Consider the following 23816-nt stretch of genomic DNA (forward strand, 5'->3'; position numbering starts at 1 on the left):
ACAAGCTGACATATAAAACACAGATTACCTTCATTAAAAAGACGGCTCTGTTCTCTCGTTTTTATTTTTTTACCCATTATATCTATGATCACATACGGTGATTCTCCTGCCACCAATTCCTGTGCGAACACTTTCTGGTGGTTTTAATTAGTGTCCTCTAGTAAATAGAGACTTATTTTAAAATAAAATGAAATCAATAGATTAAGGTTAATTATGCCTTATTCTCTTTTTTATTTCCTAAGCTTATGATACAATTACTAATTGAATCTAATGAAAGCCATGGTTATCACTTTAATCATGTTTTAAAGAAAAAGCTGTAAAGCAAAAAAGCCCATTCTCACTTTAATTTTCTCTTAAAAGCTTTTGCCATCCCTACTGATTTTGGATTGAAATATTGTAGATTAGGAACCATGGCTTGTTTCCGCTGGAGGAGATTGTAAAGTTCTCAGCCACCAACCTTATTCTGCGGATGCAGGGACTGAAGCTCTGTGAAAATTTTTATTTCAGATTTTTACCCATCGTATGTGCTACGGGACTTCTCACAAGTTCCTTTGGCTTGCTCTCATTCCATTTGTGGCTTTGAGGATGGAATAAGATAATGATCGAAGTGACAGCAAACTGGTACTTAATAAGCAGTGTTCCCCTTCCCCAAACCTGGTGTAAATATAATTTCAGAAATCATGACACATTTGAAGATACTTCAGAAAAGCTCTCTTTTTTAAGAAATCTGGAATGGAATCTTTTTGTAAAGGAAGAATCTTTTATAATGCAAATAACCATCCCCTAGGAAACTTGTTTTGTCATCCCGGATATTTATAGCGCTGTGAGAGGAGTTTGTTAGTTCGGGATTGATAGAAAGCTCACTTAGCACACCAGTAGACAAATGGCAAAATTTTATGTGATTTACCAGCTCTGTTCCTGGTGGATTAGATACGGGTACCTGTGCCTTCTCCAGGCACTACAAGCTCAGTGATCTGCCCTGAGATGACGGGCCACATGGGGATGGTATCCACCACCTGCTTCTCTTGAGGAAGTCAGGATTCATTAGCTATATAGGGTTGTTACTCTTTGACAGGAGTCGGACAGGCTGGTGAGAAAGTCTCCTTTTCCCATCAGGATGAGCTGACATTGCTGCTTCTTCTTCATTGCATTCTCATGGGGGGATGAAATCTGTTTTCCCCGAGCACCGTATCATTATTACAGTAATATACTGGGGGACCTCCAATGTACAGACTGTCATCTAAATTCAGTGGTTCCTGAGATGCCCACTTTTAATTAAATGTGCTTTCATAAATTACTGGGCATTCTTTGGTGATGACGGCAGCATCCACAAAATGATTAGTGCCTTTAAAACACATGAGTGTGCTGTCTATGCACTTGTCTTCAAATAATACTAAATTATTCATATTAATGCTTTGATTAGGGTGTACTTTCTGAGTTCTTTGTTTAGTAGAAATAACACTGTATTTTCTCAGCTTCCTCATAGCCACTCTTCCCCTGGCCAATAGTGCTCATTTGTGAGATCTCTGATCTAAATGATAGGTAGATTTTGTATCTGTGCAGTCAAGCATAGAAGTAGTATTGGGTGCTTGTTAAGATATCAGACATAAAAGGGATGCCTAGTGGCTCAGTGGGCTAAGCTTCTGCCTTCAGCTCAGGTCATGATCTCAGGGTCCTGGGATCGAGCCCTGCATTGGGCTCTCTGCTCGGCGGGGAGCCTGCTTCCCCCCCTCTCTCTCTGCCTGCCTCTCTGCCTACTTAGGATCTCTGTCTGTCAAATAAATAAAATCTTAAAGAAAAGACATCAGACACAAAATATCAGTCTTACCACATACAAATTATGTCACCTTAGGCAAGAATCTCGACTGTTCTGTGCCTCAGTTTACTCATCTGTAAATTGAGGATAATTATAATAGTATCTACCTCACGGGATTACTGTAAAGATTTAGTGAATTATGATATACAAAGCATTTAAAATTGTGTTTAATACAACATGACTGTTCTGCCATTATTATTCTGCAAATGTATTAAATCAAGAAATGGAAAAGCGATGTGATTTAAAGCCATATTGTTCTTAGCAACTTGCTTTAACCAACTGGGTTGAGACTAGCTACATCTGCTAACATGCCTGTCTTTTGTGAGATCTATTTGATAACTTAGGAAACTTCTCCATCATGGGACTTTTCTCCCCATCATGGGACTTTTTCACATGTTTGCCCTAAGATGTATAGGCAAGGAAGAAAAGCTCATGGGGAGTAGGACTCCTTTCCATGGGTGATGGTTTGTAATCCAGTCACACCAAACTCCTCTTTGTTTTGACAACAACTGATAGCTCATCTACCTGCCTGTGTGTGTTTATGTGTGTGTGTGCATGTGTTTGCATGTGTGCCTGTGTGATCCTTGGTGGCCTTAGGGGCACTGCAAAACTACTCTATTTTATTAACTTTGAAGCATTATAATTATCTTTGCCAGATGTCTCTGAGAATTTTTTTTTAAAAAGGAACTTCCATTAATTTCCATGTCTTTTTTGAACATCTGTGGGAACTTTAATGAAGCATAGGAACCTAAGAAATGTCCAGAAACAGGCTCATTCAGTTTGGATGTGACATTCTTAGAATTGCTATATTTTAATATTAGTAAATTGCCATATTTTAATATTAGTAAAGCCATTTTGGTTATGCAAGTGAAACCTCATTCTCTTGAAAGAACGAGTCAGACAAAATAGAAAGTGTGTTAACTTATTTTAATGAGAAGTTATGTGTATACATATGTATGTGTGTATTTGTATTATGTTCAAATCTTGCTTTACTATTAGAATTCGATGTAACTAATAATGAATAATTAATTTAATGAGAAATAACATCTATAAGTTTCTTGAATGTGTTTGACATTGGGTAAGGATTTTATGAAGGCCAGGTCATTTAATCTTCAAAGTTAAGAAAGTCATAGACTCCAACAGGATCCTGAAATCCATAGTCATTGATGGTTGAATATTGAAGAGAAGGACTACTTATAATTCTTCTTTGCATCTAAAACAGTGTCTGATACATAGTACATGCTCAATAAATGTCTGTTGGAACAACTGTGAATGTATGAATGAATGAATTATATAATTCTGAAAGAATATATTAGATTGAAAATACGACTAAGATTTAATCAAAGTAGAGCACTATATGCATGACCCTAGACAAGTCAATTTACCATTTGGGATCTCAGTTTACTCATCTGCAAATCAAAGGTCAGCTCTCTACAGTCTTAAAAGTTCACCATGAGATTTACATCATCACTTACTGCCAATCAATTTTCTCTGGTGCCGAAACACCTTTCACATTTCCATCAGTTAAGGCAACAACAATCCCTGACATATTCACTTCATTTTTCCTTTTTGACTTTGATTTGAAGGTAAGATTTAAGAACCAATAATGCAAGGAACAGACACATATTAGACTCAACCCCAAAAGACAGTCAACTGTAACCACTGCATGAGAACAGAAATGTAGCATTGGGTGTCCAAAATTTCTTTTAAGTGGCCTCTTCTCTTTATTCATTTTGAATTTTTTTTTTAATTTGACCTAATACGACTTTGTTGCATAATTATGTGAAAATGCTTTACCCCTACAGCCCACTCTCATCTACTTGAATAATAACACATGTTAGACATATTCTTTAGTTTCTGCTGGCCCATTTATAATAATCTGCCTACATTTCATTTTTTATTTTCCTAACAATGGCCAGGGGTAAAAATTAAATTAAGCCACAAACTCCCTAGTGAATGAAAGGCAAGACTAATGATTAGTGCTTGATTTAGGGGATAATGAAATGAAGGCTAACAGGAGCAAGTTTTGCCTGGTATTTATGGCAAGTGTCAAATTAATGGACTAGACAGAATCATTTCATTGACTCTCTGAAATGGTATCTTCTTTTTGGAGTTCAGAGTAACACACACACACACACACATACATACAGATGTAGCTCTAAAAATAAAGCTGTATCTAGTCTTTCCTTGACTTGCCCCTCTAGGAATACAGGGTCTGAACTGTGAATACATAACAGTCTGCTTATGTAAGCAGAAGTCAGAAAGGAAAGCAGCTGCTTTGAGTCTGGTACAAGCAGTACTAAAAATTGCTTAACCAATTCAGTAGTAATCTACAACTAGGCAACACCCAAGGAACAGACATATTATTAATTAAGTAGATGTTCCGCTGTTTGAATGTTCCCCTTCCCCCGTATAATCACACTTCAGACACACATTTAATGTGCTTGACTCTGTCTACCATTTTGCAAGAAGCAGGTTGCCAAAGGAAAACTACATTACCTCTTATATCTTATTAGGGATTAAAAGAAGTTTTAACCCAAAATCTTTTTCTTTTTTTTTTTTTTAAGTTTTATTTATTTAAGTAATCTCCATACCTAACACAGGGCTCAAACTCACAACCCCGAGATCACTACTCTTCATACTGAGCCAGCTAGGTATCCCTCAAAATCTTTTCAAAGTATCCATTACAAGAAAACTCTTTAACAAAAATCCCCAAACCAAAATGATTCATTACAAGTAAAAATTGGATAACCCGGAATCCTGTAAAACAGAACAGATAGATAGACCCTAGAGAATGTTGTGACAATGTATGCTCTAAAAATAACCAACCTCTATCCCCAGTCATATGAAATTCCTTCAGTCTTGTTCCAGATGTCTGTTTACCTCAACCCAGAGCTAACTATATCTCTTTTACCACAATGAGCAGCCTCATGAATTTGACCAGTTTTGTATGGGCTCAATACCTCCTTGTATTAACTTAGATACTTCACCCAAGTAAAGCATTAGACCATGCTTGAATAATCCCCGCTCTGTCCCAGACTCAAACACTTAGAGCTCCATTGCGCACAAGTTGTGTGAGTCCTCTGGAATTAATCTCTTTGGTAGCATTTTTCATCCAGCACAAAATAAACTTTTCTGTGTAAAACAACAACCAAAATAATGAATTACTAATGTAATAAGTTAATTTAAAGGTAATGGGACTTGCATGATTGAAAATACAAAAGGTATCTGATGTTTCCCATCTTTCACATTGCAAGTTGACCTTTTGTACTGGTTACCTCTAGACTAGGCACATCTTTCTCTGTACTAAAACAGGTAGAAACTATTTTGAGGACTATGCGATTTGTAATCTGAAAAAAATTATCTACATTCATACAACAAATTCGTTAGACACAAAACATTGGATTCTGATTATTAAGACATATTTGGCCCAGATTTTGAAGATTATGTGAACAGGGAACTTGCTCCTTCCCAGTTAAATTCCAAATATATGTGAGAGGTAAGTGTAACTAGAAAGATGGATGGCCATCCTCTTTACTGATGACCCTCACAAAGCTGGTGCGGTTGCTGATGGTGCCGAAAGGAACACATTTGGCTTCCAGGCTGAGGTGTGGAGCCATCCAGACCAACACTGAAGGAATTTCATAAAAAGACCATGGATACAGATGAATTATTTTTAGGACACATGATGACAAAGCATAGAGAATTGAAGGAGTGGTCGGTCTGACCATTAGCCCCTCAAAGGTCTGTTGATATCCAACCTCACCTCAGGGTTTGGTTCATGACTCCCAAGTATCCATCCTCACTCCCTCTGTTTCCTGCTAGACGTTGTCCTTTGGATGACTCAGGCATTTTAATTTGGCAAAACCTGTTCCTCAAGTTCAGGAATGGAATGTTTCAGCATCTGGAATTTTCAGTGACACTCTACTCAACAGTGACACTCTACTCAACAGCTGGAAATAGGTAATTTAAATTGTCCTTAAGAGTTGAATCTTGACAGAAATACAATAAATAAGGGTTACTCTGTAGGGACGAGTTATGGTGGATTTGGCAGTGCTCTGACAGGTACTGTCAGCCACTGGAATAATAAAAACAATTTTCCTTTTCCTGATTTTTCATTCACTACTCTTTCCCACTTTTGCATTTCTGTTTTTCCCACGAATTCCTACCATACCAATCAAACCTCTCTACAGCAGGGTCTGTTGTCTATGATATAGTACATGTTCGGAAAGCAATTGAACATCAAAAACATAAATGGTTTTGAATGAAGGAGAAGATGAATGATAACAAGAAAATCTGAAGGGTTCTTAAAAGTGCCTGGGAGCAGTTTAAGCTCTTTCAAGGATGGTGAAAGACGTGGCGACATATTCTTCCCCAAAAAGTGTAAGGGATTTTACACAATGTTCAGTTGCTCTGATGAGAAAGGCCAGATGAATCACAAATGTATTTCGACACACTCGGGGTATTGTGATAGATTGAAATTTCTCAAAAGAAAGTACTATGTGATATAATTAGCATACTCTAGTGCATATCTCTGCCCTTGGTGTTGGTGGGTTGATGAGGAATGGAAACTGAGGTTATGAGGATTTAATTGCATGTTTTTATTTAAAACACTTGTGTTATTAACTGATCAGGGCTTAGAACAAGGAATAAACCCTAGTTAATAAAGGAAGCACTCTACACCTCTCAAAGTTAAAAAGAGAAAAAAAACTTGAACTGAGATTCTATGATAGAGTACCAAAATACAGGGAGGAAACACCAGTTACCTTCCTGGGAAAAGGCAAAATGAACTACATTTAGATTATCCTTGAAGATGAACCATTCTTGAATTCTCCTTCTGATTTCTTGGAGTGGTATTATTTTATTTCATTTTATTTTGTATTTTGTTTTCCAGGAAGTTTCTGACTTTGAGAATGCACAACCACAAAGAAAGTAAGTCAAGTTCACTTTGTAAGTTTTATGTTGTTAGTTCTATCATGTTGAATGGAATATTTTCGTGGTTTTCCTATCAAAGTGCTTTTTTAAAAATTGTCATGTACAGATCTAGATATGTTTTACTCTGCTACCATTTATCTGTTTATGCTGATGCATTGGAAACCTGTTTTGTGACATTTCTGTCCACAGAGAGGTGAAAATTGAATTTCCAGAAGAAGAAACATGTGTTCAGACTAGGCTCAGATTAAAGTGGGAGCCTTCTCAAAAACATGCTTCTATCAGTGATCTATTAATCTTCTGAAGGGTTCTGCTAATCCAAATAAAAATGTGTTTGTAAAGAGATTTGGGTTATTTAGGTCAGACTTGGCTTTACATTCAGCACATCAAGCTGCCAGAGGATGTGGTACACACGTGTTGCATAAAATAATGTGATTTTAACTAATAAGCGGGAAATACATAGGGGCCGGAAGTTGGTTTATGGGGAAATTTCCAGATTGGTTGCTGATGATAGGGAATAGCTTCCTTGCACTTTGAATGCTCTGAGACCAAACTGTTCCTTTGTGGAATCCTGTCTGGATGGAGTCTTTCCAGACGGTCTTGCTCTCCTGCCCCCAAGACGCGCTGTGCTTTTACATAGTTGTTTTCCTTACCTGCTCAAAGCTTTGTCCCAGTAAGGATATAAAACACACCCATAGGAAGTAGGTAATTGGATTAACAGTTTAAAGCACCTGGCAGAAAAAGGTAGTTGTCTTTTAGCCACAGTTAACTATCTAAATTACAACGGTGGCATTTTAAGCCTGAGCTGGAGTAAAAAAGGGTTTTTTTGGCACAGCTCATCTCCATCTGAAAAACTGCGATGCCTATGCCGGGTCTCTTTCCAGCCACGGATAAGGAATCACCGATTCCAAATAAAATCCTTAAATGAAATGACAGCTATTGGCTTTTGATTGATGCTTCTATCAATCAGAGGATATCAAACCATGCACAGGAAAAAGGGGAATGGATGAGAGGGAAAGTACCTGATGCCGACTAATTAGGATTTTTCAAAACCAGTGAATGTGCTCTTCCGATTGCGACCGATTAAAATAAAATTGAAGACTCTCCAGTTCCTTAATCCTCTTGACCACCACTCCCCTGAAGGGATAGCATCTCATGCTGTTCTCCACCTCCCTCACCTTACAATACTATAAATAGTTCTTTGGGAACACTTACTCTGCCAACAGGTGTCCTAAGCGTTTGCATTAACAAATAAAAATAAGTAAATAAAATTAAATGGTAAAGACAAAAATTACATATACAGACTTTTTTTCTTAGAAACCTGAGCTTAAGGAAAAGTGAACGTGGCACTAATTTAATGACTACCAAGAATATAAATAGTGGAAAACGCTCAAGCTACCCCAAAGTTAATCATAGGTACAGGACACGTGTGTGTTCACCCAGTGCGTAAAATAATTAACATGATCGAGTCAGCACAGTCTTGTTCTCTGTTTCTGTTTTGGGCATTTTATTATGGGAATTTTCAATTATACACAATGGAGGAGATAATGATGAACTCACATCACCAAGCTTGAACAAGTGTCAACCTATAGTCAATCTTATTTTATTTCTACCCATTGACACCCTAGTGCTCCAACCTCCACAATTTTTTTAGAGCAGATACCAGACACATAATTTTGTATTTGGAGATATATTGCTGAAAATTAAGCATACACACACACACACACACACACACACATATATATATGTATACACACACACACACACACTCACAGTGCCTCCACTGCAGTAGAACAAAATAAGAAAAATTGTATAATATGACCAAATATATAGTCACTGTTAAAATTTTTCTGATAGCCTCAAGTGCTTTTTTTTTTTTTAATAGTTAATTTGAATCAGGATCCAATCAGGATCATCGCAGTGCATTCAGTTCATGTCTCTTAATTCATAGGTCCTTCTCCATTGATTGGTTGAAGAAACTGAATTGTTTGTTCTGAGGAATTTTCCACAATTTTTAATCTTGCTGATTGCATCATTGTGGTATTTAAAAAAAGAAAAACAAAAAACATGTTCATCTATTCTGTATGTTTCCTGTAAATTCTTTAGGTAGTCTCTAGGCTTGATAGTGTTCAAGTTTGATATGTGTGTATGTATTTTAAAAGTAGGTTATCAGTGACTGTAGGCTTCCTGCTGCATTACTTTGGAAGCCCATATATCTGGTTGTCTGTAGTTTTATGACTGTGAACGTGCTTAGTGGGTTCAGATGGTATCAGGCTCAGCTATCAGCATAAAGTTGCCCTTTTAGCCTTTCAATGAAAAGTTTTAACAGCAACTATTGATTATTGCCCAGATCTATTGTTTCATTAGGGATTGTACATGATTATATTTAGTCATCCCTTCTGTATTTATTGAATGGAATTATTTAAAAAAGAGCTTTTCCACGTTAACTATTTATTGATTATCTCGAGATACAGTCATGTAAAAGTGGCCCACTTTTTTTGTGTGTGTTTTATGAATGTTGCATGGAAAGTTTTCCAAATTGTGTGGAAATTTCCAGGCCAAGGTTATACTTATATTAATTGTACTTTGCCATCTAGGGTCAGGAAAATTCAGGGCTATATATAGACCTTAGTTAGGGGTGGAATGTATTTCTCCTCTCAAACGTAGTGCAAGCATGTCTAAGTAATCTAATTTCTGCTTGATTGAAAATATTATTTACTAGGTGTAGACTTAAATATCTGTTTCTTTTATTCTTCTAGGTCAATCCGGAGATCTATGTCTGAAAACGAAGGATTTGGTTAGTAATTTAGAAGATGACTCATGCAGATAATCTGTTCTGTTTCTCTAAAAGTTCTTTTCTTCTGCCACTTCCATACAGCAACAATAAGTGATTAATGAAACAAATTGAGTTGTCTTTGAATTCTACAGAAGAAATTTTTTTTAAAGGAAGGTGGTTCCATTCTAACTGTAAATGGCTAAGACAAAGAAATCATTGATTTATTCAGAATAATTTCCTTTTACATTAAAAATATAATTCTCTTTGATGGTTTATTGGCTGATTATCTTCTGGCTTCTCAATGTTAGCTTGGCTGACCATGGTCAAGGTGACCTCTTCCGTATCTTTCAGATATATGAATCTTAGGAGTGAATAAAAAGAAATAAAAAATATATTACAAAAGACTCTTCCACAGCATTTCAAACATCAGACCTTTTCTTTAGTTTCTGTGGTCATAGTTTTTGTAGTTACAATAAAGGCTTGATGTTTATTTAATTCTGAAGTAAATATCTAATTCTATTAATTACTTTTAGAAAGCTAACGGATAACATCGCTCCTTTTCTTACAGAATATAGTTCACTAATTATAAAGTAGTCACAGTGGCAAAACATCTGGATTAGGGGCGCCTGGGTGGCTCAGTTGATTTAGTGTCTTCCTTCAGCTCGGGTCATGATCCTAGGGTCCTGGGATTGAACCCCAAGTCAGGCTTCCTGCTCGGCGGAGAGCCTGCTTCTCCCTCTCCTCCCCACTCATGTTCTCTGTCAGTATCTTCGACTCTCTCGCAAATAAATAAATAAATAAAATCTTTTTAAATATCTGAATTATTGAGGCAATACTTTATTTTTTAAATATTTTGTTTATTGGGTCTTGGGTGGCTCAGTGGATTAAAGCCTCTGCCTTCAGCTCAGGTCATGATCTCAGAGTCCTGGGGTCAAACCCCGCATCTGGCTCTCGGCTTGGTGGAGAGCCTGCTCCCCCCCACCGCCTGCCTCTCTGCCTACTTGTGATCTCTGTCAAATAAATAAAATCTTTTTAAAATTTATTTATTTATTTATTTATTTGAGAGAGAGCAGGAAGGGGCAGAGGCAGAGGGAGAAGCAGGCTCCCCACTGAGCGGGGATCCCCCGATGTGGGGCTTTTTTCCATGACCCCGAGATCATGACCTGAACTGAAGGCAGATGCTTAACCAACTGAACCACCAAGGAACCCAGGCAATAATTTATTTTTAGTGAAGCTTGTTGAATTTATGGGTGCCCTTTCTCTCTGGTAGAGTCTAGGAGTTGGATGCTCAAACTCAAACTCTTTTCAAAATCCAGTCTCCTAGGTAGGATTTGAAAATCTCATTCAGACCCGGTGATGATCATCAAGGGATGCATCTTCAAGAGTGTCTGCATCTTAATGAGGGCCGATATTCTTCAGAGGGCAGCATCCACAGAGGCTGTGTCCTATCTCACTAGTCAAGGCCCTGTGGGCAAGTAGTTTTTAAATACTTTGCCTATCAGCCCTGATTTAAATAATGCATAATCTTAAGTAAAAGGAAATAAGTCAAAGTTGTATTTTCCATCAGATTTCTCCTCATAGCCTGCTATGCAGTTTGTACACACAAGGCTATAGCTGTTTCCTTCCTAACATAATTCTTGATGCTCGAGTCCCTTCCTGTAGTCAAAGAGGAGAGTAAACAGTGACCTTAAAAACAACACAGACATGCTGACTTTGCTTCCCTGTGACGCTTTGGATGTATTATCTCAAATTTGCCTTATCAATATGATGACAGGACGTGTGGAATGATCATCTTTGGTAAAGAGACGAGAAGGGATTCTAATTCGTCACGTTAGCGCGGTTTCGTTCTTCACCGCACGTCCAGGCCCTGCTCTGGGCGGTGGGAGGCCAGGGCCCAGCGAGTCATCGTTCTTCCACTCAAGATTTGAGAGTTTCATTGCAGTTCGGTGTTCTCTCCACACGCTTGATCATTTTGTTACAAATGATGAAGAATGCGGAGGGTGGGGAGACTTGAACTAAGCATGAAAACCTAAACGTTCATTCAGGAAAAATCCTTCCAAGAATAATGTAATCACAGACTGTCAACAGGTATATCAATAAAGCATCCTACCGCGTATGCTTGGGTGCTTATGTAGTTTATGGAAAGACATGGGGGCCCGCAGGACACTTGGGGGTTGTCTGTCAGCCACTAGAACTCTCTAGGATGCACCACAGAGCTCTCCTATCTCTTACCAAGTTACAACTGTGTGCTGATCTTGTTTTGATTTCCTACTTCCTACACTTACTGGACAGATGTTACTGTGAATTCTGCTAACCAATCCTCTGCTTTATTTTAGAAAGGAAAACAGTGAGGGACACAATCTGGCAGGAACCCCGCAAGCCTGAGAATGATTCCCACATCAGAACACTCTGTCAGCTAAAAGGTAATTGCTAAATTCAGTTCAGCTGACTTTGCATTTTCCCAAAGTAGCTTAAAGGGCAGGAAAGAAAAATTTACATCTTTCCCTATTAAAATAAGCAGGGCATTGTGGTCTACTTAAAAAAGGAAAAACAACTAGAATAGGAGGTATATATTGTTAATAGGATATATACGTGTGTCTGGGTGTGTATAGATACTCATAAACATATAGAAAGGAAGTAGAATCTAATTAGGTTGACTGTTGAAGCAAAGAATCAATTGCAAATAATATTTGAAAGTCTTTAACATCTGTAAGAATTTTAACATGTGTTAAAAATCAGCCCATAGAAAAACCCTCCAAAATAACATCAATATATTAATAGCTGTTAAAACATTTAAATTTTCCTTAAAAATATAGAAGAGCACCCTTGATTATTAACACAAAATTATATCATTTCATAATTTAAAAATTCCCAAGAAGAGAAAATTAGCAGCCAGGTGTAGAAAACTGTATTAATAATAAATGACTTCAAAATTAAAATTACTTAACTTCGGGAACGTAATGAATAAAACAAGAAGTCTTCAGAGTTCACAAACATGAACAACAGCATAAAAAAGTTGCTTGGTATTCTCCCTTTAATGTTACTAGAACAAAAAAAATTATGTTAGTTATTGATTATTTAAAAGTTTCTAATTTTTAATTAAATATATTTTTAATACCCTGGCACAAAGGGAATTATAGTGCATATTTATCATTAGTTTAGTGATTTGATTATACATTCTGTCCAGATTTTACCTTTTAAAGAGTGCTCTTAGATTTACAAAGTAATTATTTATGAAAATAATTTATTTTGAAATATTGCTGTTTTATTCAAGATTATGTAACATTTTGGGAAATAATTTTAATTGAATTTTTAAATAGTTATAATTTTTTCTATATAAATAAATAGATGAAACATTTTGGAGTTTAGGTATTTTCTTTAATCACAACATAGGAAATGTCTTAATAAGATCATGTTGCGATTGGACTGTATCTTTACCTCGTGGATGCCAGCTATGTTCACTCACACACTCCACAGATTAGTCAGACATTCATCCACGTCGTCTATCCTCCATCCCTTTAATAAATACATGTGATTTTTAGATTATTGTATATTGATCTATGGATCAAGAAGTTATAACTGTACTGTAGATTATTTTGTTATAAATTTTGCCATTTCTTAATAATTCAATTTGCTATGTTTTTCTTTTTCTTGCAAATAATTTTCTCCAATTTTATTTTTTTTTTTTAAATTTAGGAGACATAGGAAGGTAATTCTATTATAGCCAAAAAATCTTGGCTTTACAGTATGGTGTTTCTGATTAGAGATATGCTTTTGTCAGAGGAAAAAAAAAAGCAAGCCTTTACAGAAACATTCTCAGCTTTGGTTACTTCTGCATCTTAAGCTACCATATATTCGCGCGTGTGCATGTGTGTGTGTGTCTAAAAGTTCAGCTGGCATTTCAGCAGTAGCAGCTGAGTCACAGGACATTTCCTAGGGATTAATGCTGTGCAAGGAAGAGTTGATGGCCCGAGACCAAGGCCATCCGTGCCACTGTAAATTGAAGGGAGAATTTCAGTGGGGAAGGGAGGGCCACAAGTTGTGGACTTGAATTTTATGGGTGGAGAAGCTTCATTTGGAAAGCTCAGAGTATTTCTAGGCAATTAGTGCCCTACCCATCAACCCACAATATTTCTTTCTCATTTTTAAACACTACTTTTCAACTGTTAATTGCATAATTACTGAAGAGAGGTTTACTATGTCTAAGGATAGGCAGTCTGTCAAGTTTAGGGAGAGGAAGACCGGAGGGTGCCTCATTGCTATCACCAGAGCCCATTATTTTATTGAACCCATATGATGAAATTCGGAAGGTAGCCTCAATAAAATAGAAGAAAATATACAGGAAATTGAATGGTAGGAGTGGCACTAACTTCTACGGAATCTGTTACCATCTCCAAGACCAAAGGGGAAAACAAGGCCATTTCTCTCCATTTCAGTTTCAATTTCAAAAAGACGTTTGTTGATGACACATATTAACAACAATTCAGGCCTAAAGACTATCAGGGCCTGATGAAAGAAATGTCCACGAGTTATGTTTAGCAAGAATTTGCCCCTGGTGTTTGAATCTATAGATATTCACGTAGCACAATAATATGACTGTGTTATGTCAGTTGACAAAATTTACCAGAATACATTGAGTGCGAGAAGCATAATATTTTTAGTTTATCTAGTCCATTTCCTTCTTCTAAGAAGAGTTTTATCGAAACCTCCATCTGTGCTGTTAAAAGAGACTACATCTGCAAAATAAATGCAAAATAAATTAAGTGCTCAGGACTTTATGACTAAAGCACTGGCATAGTTTAGGTATCAAGGAAAATTAATCTGTAATTCATATCAATTGTATTTTCAGCACCATCAAAGGCAGAATAGTCATAATATTCATTAGAGTAAATCAAGATCAATTTTAAAATTTTAACTTTATGATTTTAAAATTGATTTTGGACTTAATTTTATGAAGAAACTAAATCAAGCCTGAAAAGAACAAACTTTGAAATCTGTGAATTGGAGTTTACCTAAGATCAAGTTTTAATTTAAGGAAAGATAGTGGTATCAGGAATAAGCTTTTTATATTTTATGTCAGAAAGTACAAAGAATAAAGGCAAAGCAAAATTTTTAAAAAAATTAATAAAAAGGAAGCAGAACATATTTAGAGATTTTTCAAACAGTGTGACTATGACAGACTATTCCATAAAACAGAAAATAGGCAAAAAAATAATAATAAAACTTGGCCTGTTAGTAAAGGAAGTAAAGGGCTGGATAAGATCAGGAAACATGGTTAGTATTGAGGGGAGTATTAATTTCACCCATACTGTTGTCAAATTATTTTAAAAATAAATACTCCTTACGTATGATTTTGATGAGATTCATTACCAAAAATCCTATTATAGGAGGGATGTTACTAGGGCCTTCCGGTTTCACATTTGAATTGCCATTGGTCTGAAACCTTCTTTCCTAAATCCTAGTCAATATTATTATTTGGTCCGCATCTTCGGAGTATGCATGTAAACATTCTAGCTTGATTTTTCCAGACCTTATTAGTTCTCTTCTTTTTTGGCTTGATACCCTAACTTTCAGGATGCAAATAGATAAAGTCACTAATGTATTTGCTCTTCTATTTAATTTTCAGGGACCTCCAATTAATTTAAAAATTGTTTCCCAAGACCATGTAATTTAACTTTGGTTAGACTGGATCACAGGAAGGCGTGACAGAGAAAAGCCCTATTTCACACCTGAACATCCGCTTATCATCTAGGAAGAAACTCCCTGAGCACAGGCTGCCTGTGTGCAGGCCTCTTGCTTCCAAGGAGGACTTTTCTGAATCGAGTGATGAGAACACTCAGCACCTTCGTGTTTTGGACAAATAAGTCTCCCTTCAGTTCCTTAGTGGATTTCTTCCTAGGGTTATAGTTTCCTGAGTGTGGTTAGGACTACCTTCATTAGAATCGCCTGAAAGCTGATTAGAATTATTAGATTATTTTGCTTTTTAACCTCATCTCATTTCTTCCCCACATCTGCATTCGAGGGGCAGTTGGGGTCTGAATGTGTACGTCGGATGTGCATTCCTATGTACGCGGTCATTTGTGACTCACTTATGTAGTTTCTGCATGTTCTCATGATCTTGTTGCTGCAAAAAAGCCACCCCCAAATTTAATGGCATCAAACAGCATTGTATCGGGCATGTGGATTTTGTGGGCCAGGAATTCATTCAGGGCAGGGCTGAATTCATGATATCTGTGGCTTCTTCTGGAAAGACTTGAATGACTGGGGAGGACTTAAATATCTGGTGACTTGAATCATCTAGAGAGACTTTTTCATTTATATATTTGGCACCTGTTCTGGGATCACGTGCAGGCTGGGCTCGGTGGAGACTTCCAGTATGTGGCCTCTCCAGGTGACGTCCACCCTGGACAAGGACTGGATTGCAGGAGGGAGGGACACATGAGAGGGAGCTTCATGCACCACGGGAGGAATGTCTGGAGAGTGAGCATCCCGAATGAACGAGGCAGAAGCTGTAAGGCTTCTTCTGACCTAGCCTTGGCGCGGGGGTGGGGGGTCACAAAGCATCATTTCCACTGCGTTGTCCTGTGATAAGTGAGTTACTAAGATCAGCTCAGTTGAATAAGAGGAGAATTGAACTCTGTTTCTTAATGGAGACATACCAAGTTCACATTGCAGAACATGTGGTGTGAGGGATATTTCTGTGGCCATCTATGGAAAGTGCAGCTGCATGTTGCCTAATTCGACTCTTGCAACTTCGTTACTACTCAGGAGCAAATTGCTTCTGTTTTCTAAATATTCTCTTGTAGGGCAATATTCGGGAGATTGCAAATAAATAAAAATGTGTAAGACCACAAGACGAACAGCTAATCTTCATAAAATACTATTTTTTCTGATGTCTCTTCCTTAGTTCAAGATCCTCAAACGTCCTCCTTTTTCTACAGCAGAAACCACAAACTGGTAGCTGTGTAACTGAATTTAGTAGGTAGTATGCTACTCTTTTATTACTGAGAGGGAAACTGAGTCCCAGAGAGGTTCCATGCCTGCTCAGATACCCAGCTGGCCAGTGGCGTTCTTCATTTTTTCTTTGTTAAATTTGTATTTTATTTTGACCTGTTTCTTGTGAGAATAAGATATCTTTAAGAAAATAAAGATTTATGATCTAGGCAATATAGTACCGTAATAGACTAACGAAAAGTATAAAGAGTATTAAATTGCACTTAAACTTCTTAAGTCCTGTAATTTCTGGTAATCTACATAACATTTATCTCTTTTCATAGATCTAAATGAAGATGATTTTCTTTTGAGTAATAACATGCATACTTTTCAAGGAAAAAAACCACAAGGCATTTCCTGTCAGGTAATGTGAATAATCAACGTTTGGCATGTGTTTTGTGAAAATCATCTTGTTACTGAGCTCTGTAGTATTCTAGATGCTGTGTACAATACTTCGCCTCGTAGCTATTTTGTATTTATATATTGTAGGCTGTTTTTATAATTGATATGCTTATATCTGTGAATTGGAATATAAATGAAAAAATCAAATGATGACTTGAGTTAATAAACCATTTGATTATGCAAAACATTATGCTCTACAGCCTTTTGATAAGTAACTCTGAGCCTATTAAATTAATGTACTGGGATTTTCTCTGACAAGATCCATGTTAAGTGCTTAGAACTATCTGGTAACCTTCAGTGAGGGGCACGTCCCTCATGTTTTTACATTTGATATAAAAACATATACTATTATTCCTGACATATCCCTTATAAATTGCATTAATTAGCTCAGGAGTTCAGGCAATTAAGAATGTCTGAACCTTGGGTCTCCCTCATAATAATAACATAACATTAATTAACAGCCCAATAGTTGCTCTTCACCTTATAATAGAAAACAGTATATGAGCCAATTGGGCCAACTCAAGCATCACACTGATTTTTGATATTTTTCCGACAGCCCATCGTGTTCTCTTTCATCATTCTGATAGTTTTATTAGGAAATTTAGAACCGGCCTTCCTCGGTGCAGTAGATTGATCCGTTGGAAGACAGGATACAGCATCTGAATCGGGAGGGACTGAGTTGGTGAGGAAAGGAAGCTCGCCTTCCTAAATCCAGCCTGATTTCTGAGGCTGTCGGAGGCCTTCTAACGGGTTAGACAGTGGACCATAACCTGTGATCAGCCACAGCGTCTCCTGGATGTTCCGATGCTGCCGGGGTGATAGGAGTGAGCTCCTGAGGGGGGCTGCCCCAAATTGCCTTCAACCGGCATGGTGTCCCACAGTGCGTGGTGGAGAGTTCTGGAAACACACAGAGCTCTGTATCTTAGTTGGGCCCTTAGTACCTTTGTGATTTGGGGCAATTTACATAATTTCTCTCTGCCTCAGTTTTCATGATCTGGAGAGTCAGGCTATAAAGAACATTCATCTCCTGGCTTCATCAGGCGGTTTAAGTGAGGTACTTTATTAAAGCACTTCCCTGCATGGCTAGTATTTAGGAGATGCTTAAAAAATTCTATTGTGGTTGTCCCTGAGGCTCCTCTCTTCTCTTCTGCCTCCCTCTCCTCCTTTTCTTACTCTTTGCAAGGGCTTCAGGACACTTTCACCAGCACAGCTGGCAGATTATTTCTAAAATCTGCGGTCTCATTCTCCTAAATTTAGATGAGGCCTCAGATATAGTATCTAAGTGAAACATTGTCTGATAGCCAGGAAATAAATGAAGGCTGATTTACAGTAAGAGCTCCCCAGACATGTGTTGTGCCAAGAGAAGTCCTTCTTTAGGTTTTTAGAAGAAAAATAGAACCATCTCTGAGAATGAAGAAAATGATGTAAAAACTTCTCAGCAGAAAAGGGTTAGGGCACCTGGGTGGCTCAGTGGATTAAGCCTCTGCCTTCGACTCAGGTCATGATCTCAGGGTCCTGGGACCGAACATGCATTGAGCTCTCTGCTCAGCAGGGAGCCTGCTTCCCTGCCCCTCACCTCTCTGCCTGCCTCTCTGCCTACTTGTGATCTCTCTCTCTGTGCCAAATAAATAAATTTTTTTTAAAGGGGGGTTAAAGGTAAATCTTTACTACACCAGTTGTTCTGGCATTTTCATTGGCTGAGAAATGATCCTTCTAGAATAGTAACCATTCACTTGTACTGTGTAGTTTATCACTAAAGATCAGTTGAGGGAATTCATAAGCAATGACAGACAAGCTGGAGATACCTAATCTAGAAATTTTCATTTGGGAGTAGAGGTTGGTCTTGTGTATCTTTAATATCTCTCTTCTCATTCATGGCGGGCATTCAGTTGAATTTAACTAATTAAGAAACACTTTTTCTGGTGTGCCTCAGTGGCTCAGTCAGGTAAAGGTCTGCCTTCAGCTCAGGTCATGATCTCAGGGTCATGGGATCGAGTCCCACATCAGGCTCTCTGCTCAGCAGTGAACCTGCTTCTCTCTCTCCCTTTTGTAATCTCTCTCACTTTTGCTCTCTCTTAAATAAGTAAAAGTCTTTAAAAATAAAAAAAAAAATTAAAAAAAGAAACACTTTTTCTGTATGACAGAATACTTTTGTATAATGAAGTATTATTAAGTATTAAGAAGTGTTCTGCAAATTATTAACCTATTAACTCCTTATGACTGAGGAAAAGTAAAAGCAGTTTATTTTTTGAAAGGTGGGGCAGAGGGGGCACCATTCTCTGGTGTGAAGGGGCAGACTAGCTTATCAGTGGGATCCATAAGAATGGACTTCGACATAGACTGTGGCCTCTCAATAAGTGAGCAAAAGACTTATCAGAGCAGTGTTTCTCTGGTGTAGCCTGGGGATTGTCTGTATCAGAACAAAGGGACTTAAAAAAAAACAAAACAAAACAAGTGGAGTTGGGTGCTCCTGGGTAGCTCAGTTAGTTAAGTGCCCAACTCCTGTTTTCAGCTTAGGTCGTGATCTCAGGGTCATGAGATTGAGCCCTGTGTAGGGCTCCTTGCTGTGGGTGGAGTCTGCTTGAGATTCTCTCTCTCCCCCTCCCAGGCATTTTTATGAGTAAAATGGTGATGCTAAGTACATGAACCATGAGACTCTGGCTTCCAGACAGTGGACAGGCACTGGTCTACAGACATGATGCCCCACACAGTTTCACTTTACAAGCCCAAACTTGGCTCATGTCTGGTCTGATAAGACAATAACCTCATGGAAAAATCGAAATTGGCATTTGTTTCCTATCGTGAGAATAATGTATATTCATTGTAGAACTTCTTAAAATCATGTAAAGGAAGAAAAGATTAAAATAATGCATAATATCTTAACAGTGTACATATTTTCACATGGTTGGCCATTTTACTGAATATCATTAACATGGGATATAAGATATATTCATACTTCTGATTATCACAGGACTATGCCTGAAAATATATTTTAGACAATAAAAAATTCATAATACAGAATTTAAACATTAACTGAATTCCCCATCAGGAACCCCTCGACTAGACAAGTTTCCTTCATGTTTTCAAAATAAGAGGAAAGATCTCAGGCCTAGAGGAAAGTGCAAGGAACCAAGGGGCAGGAGGTGGGGGCAGGAAGCGTTTATGGAATTCTCTCTCCAATACGGACTTAGTTCCATGAGTACTTCTGACTACTTGGCCTGGGATAAACTTGCTGGAGAACCCACCTTGCAGGACAAGTGCCGATGGGGAGAGTTTGAAGCAAAGCCATCTGCCCGGTGCCGTGATCATTACACCGACCATAGAGAACATCTTGGGGTAACTTGACTCCCAGCATTTATTTTTGTATCCTTGTTCTTATTTGTTCTTTTCTGGCAGCATTCAGTTGATGGCTCAGACCTTTTGTAGCATATTGAAAAGGGTATAAAATATGCAGTAATACAGACTTTGGGCTAATATATTTTCAAAAATGTTTCATGCCTCATTTCTCACGTAAATTCTTAGGTTGCTTTCAGCCTTCAGAGCGTCATTCATATTCATGATAGAAAAGAGGGATAACATTTATTACTTTCAGTGCTGGTGATATTAAGCCCTGTCAAGCACCCCCCAACCCAAGATTGCACCAAAACATTTCCTCCCTATGTTCCTTCAGTGGAAAAAGTGTTGCTGCATGAATTAATTTTTAAAAATACGCGTGTATGTAAGCCTGGGTTAGGTTCTCTTCTAAAGGTCACACCCATTTCAATCAATTTCTCCTTTGACGTCCTTTCCTATGGAGACTGCAAAGCTTAAGTAGTTGATTTCTTGGCCTCCCCTGTAGTTAGAGTGGTCATGGGATCCAGTCCTGACCAGGGAATTATAGTGAGAAATGCCCTGGGGAAGGTTTTCTTTTCGGGGGATAAGGGGAAGCAAAGCTTCCTGAGGAGAAAGTTTTGTGCTTTGCCCTTTCCCTGCTGGAAGCTGGGACATGGTATCTGCTAAGTTAGAAGCTGTCCTTCCACCACAGGGCAAAAGGCATATGGTAAGAATGGTAGAGCAGTGGAGGGGAGTCAGTCAGTTAAGTGTCTGCTTTTGGCTCATGTCTTGATCCTGGAGTCCTGGGATCGAGTCCCGCATCTGGCTCCCTGCTTGGTGGGAAGCCTGCTTCTCCCCTCTCCCTCAAAGCTGAACGTATTCCTCATGGACACACGTTATTTATATAACTGCCACTTTTGCTAGTGCCGAGCCCTAATGAGATATTTGACCAAACCTTGGGCACAGAGTTAGAGCGTGACTCGACTCAGCCCCAACTGTGCAATCTAGACCAGCCTCCTTCTGGGTCATTGGCTTCTGGAGTTGAGAGTTGGTCATTTCGTCCTTAAGAAAAAATTGGATTAATAAGAAAAACAACTCTTGGCTACATACAGCCCATTGGCAACATAGAGACTTTAAACGTAGAGACTTTAAATTGGTATCCAATTCAGCACACCATTGTTGGAAAATATATCTAGATTGGATCAAAGTGGAGCTGCTTTTTGGTGAGCTTAACTGAGGGGGCTTGTCACAAGGTGACCGGGAAAATACTTAAGGTTACAGTGTGATCCAGAAGAGACAGATCCACTGTTAGGTTTCATCAGACAAATCTACGGTGGTTCTAATCAAAGTCTGAACCAACTGTAAGGCAGGAAAAAACAGGCCAAAACGACAGATTGTTTACTTACTACTTGAAAGTGTCAACCAAAAAATTGTTAGTTTTTATGTATGATGGAAAATAAAAATGAACCAATTATGTTGTGCATCATTCTTATTTTCAAGTCCTTTCTTATCCACTGTATAACTTTGCTACTGGATTAATTATCTGTTTTCAAAGTCCCTCTCCCTGCACTAGGCAGGGCTTTCTGCTTCTTGCTGGAGGCCGTTAGGAGGAATCAGTACCTCATCTTGTTGGCCTTGGTATGTGGCTGTTTGAGTATATCAGAAGGTGGCATTTGGCTTCCCCCAGAATGTGTGACCCAAGGCACAGAGTAAGAAGGAGACCAGGATTCCTTTTAAAACTTGGTCTCCAAAGTCATATGCCATCACTTCTCCCTTATTCTATTTGTTATAGACAAGTTATTAAATCCAGCTAATACTAGGGGGAGGGGCATTAAGACCCACCTTTTGAAGAGAGCAGTATAAAACAATTTATAAACATATTTTAAAACCACCCAAGCCACCCAATAATAATGTGACATTATAGATGGAGGAGTTTTCCTATATCCCTAGAGCAATATTATAATTCATTTTGCAGGTAGAAAGAATGTAGAGCTCTGTTTGTTAGCTGGAAGAGAAACATAATCTCTTTTTTAATAGAAGATTTTACAGAGTGGATTTAGTTGGTTTTAAACATTCCATGTTAATATGAAATCTACATCTTGGGCTCTGGTGAAATGAAATTAAAATCAGAATAGATATTCTTACTTTAGTATCCAAAGTCATGCTCGCTGTGTCTGTCTATCCCTCTATCTACCTACCTACCTACCTACCTATGTATCCATCTATCCATCCATCACCTTTTAAAGCAAGGAAAAGAGGTTAACTAGTCCCCATTCAACTTTAATTTATACACAGAAAAAGAAATGCCTGGTTCTAATAAATGAATTTTATGAATGAACTATATTCCTTAGCCAAGTTTTTATTTTAAATATATGGGTATATATATACCCATATATATACCCATATATATATATAACTATATATATATATATATATATATATATAATCCCATAATGATAATTTTAAAAAGTTGAAAGGAATTATTGGGGTAACCCTTAGCATTATTCTCATGTTTAAAAGAATTATACAATTCAAAAAATGGCTTGAAAAAACATTCTGGGGACTTATACTGTGCCAAGCACCAAGTACTAGTTGACATCTTTAAAATGAAATTTAAAATTTCAGGTTTCACAAACCTGAAAATGGGGGCCTCCTCCCTCACATATCCACATCCTACACCCAATGGCAAAGTACAATCCCATCACTCAGTACTGGCTTCAGTCGCTTCAGCTATAATGTTGATTTTCACTTTTTGCCTCCTGGTCCTTGGCTAGAATTTGTGGGACTTCTACTTAGCTTTGGCCTTTATAGTAACCAAACTTGCTCCACCTTTATAGGAGTGATAACTTTTGACTTTGAACTTGTTTAAACTCTCTGTGTCTCCGATTCCTTATGTGTAAAATGGTGATAAGAAAAAATTCTTATGATTGTTAGAAATATTAAATGAAGCAGCATATGTATGTTACCCCCAAAAGAGGAGCAATGAGCACTTGTGTCCTCTCCCTAAACTCCTTGGAATCCCATTGTAGGCCTCACCCTCAGAATCAAGTTCAAAGTTCTCTTCTGTTCCGTTGTAAACTCCATCCAATGCCCTTTGCTTAATACCAAGTACATGTATTATTCGAGTAGATGTAGACAGTAAGGATCTTGCATTGACCAGTACTAAGCATAATAAAAAATATCCTATGCTATGATTCCAGATATTACCTAACTCAAATATATATTTGGTTTGAGTTTAAACTCTATCAGAGTTTCAAAAACGATGCCCATTATGTACCTGATAGTGAAGGGCAGAAAGGAAATAAGGTGTAGACGGCTTCATAAACCATTTTCTTGATCCTAACTCTCTTTCTACCGACTTCTGAGTTTGTGGATTTTGGGATCATGTGTTGGGACTGTAGTAAGTGAAGGAGGGGGGGGGGATCCACTATATATTTAATGTGTGTGTATGTGTGTGTGTGTGTGTGTGTCTATATAGATAGATAGATAGATATCTATATATATATACCTACACACAGATTTTCATCTTTATATGTATGTATTTGGTTAAATGGTAATCACTGTACTTTGTTAACTTGATGATTA

The 23816-nt window shown here is 37.7% G+C and overlaps 1 protein-coding gene across 1 annotated transcript in view; it reads left to right on the plus strand.

Annotated features, from left to right (window-relative positions):
* SAMSN1 (SAM domain, SH3 domain and nuclear localization signals 1) overlaps window positions 1-23816 on the plus strand; it is a 143978-nt gene that overhangs the window by 19421 nt on the left and 100741 nt on the right. The window contains exons 3-5 of the mRNA XM_044251109.1: window positions 6711-6748; window positions 9508-9545; window positions 11861-11947. Coding sequence (XP_044107044.1) covers window positions 6711-6748; window positions 9508-9545; window positions 11861-11947 — 163 coding nt within the window. The remainder of the gene's footprint in view (window positions 1-6710; window positions 6749-9507; window positions 9546-11860; window positions 11948-23816) is intronic.

This window comes from Neovison vison, chromosome 6 (genome assembly GCF_020171115.1).
Source record: "Neovison vison isolate M4711 chromosome 6, ASM_NN_V1, whole genome shotgun sequence".
Lineage (NCBI taxonomy): Eukaryota > Metazoa > Chordata > Mammalia > Carnivora > Mustelidae > Neogale > Neogale vison.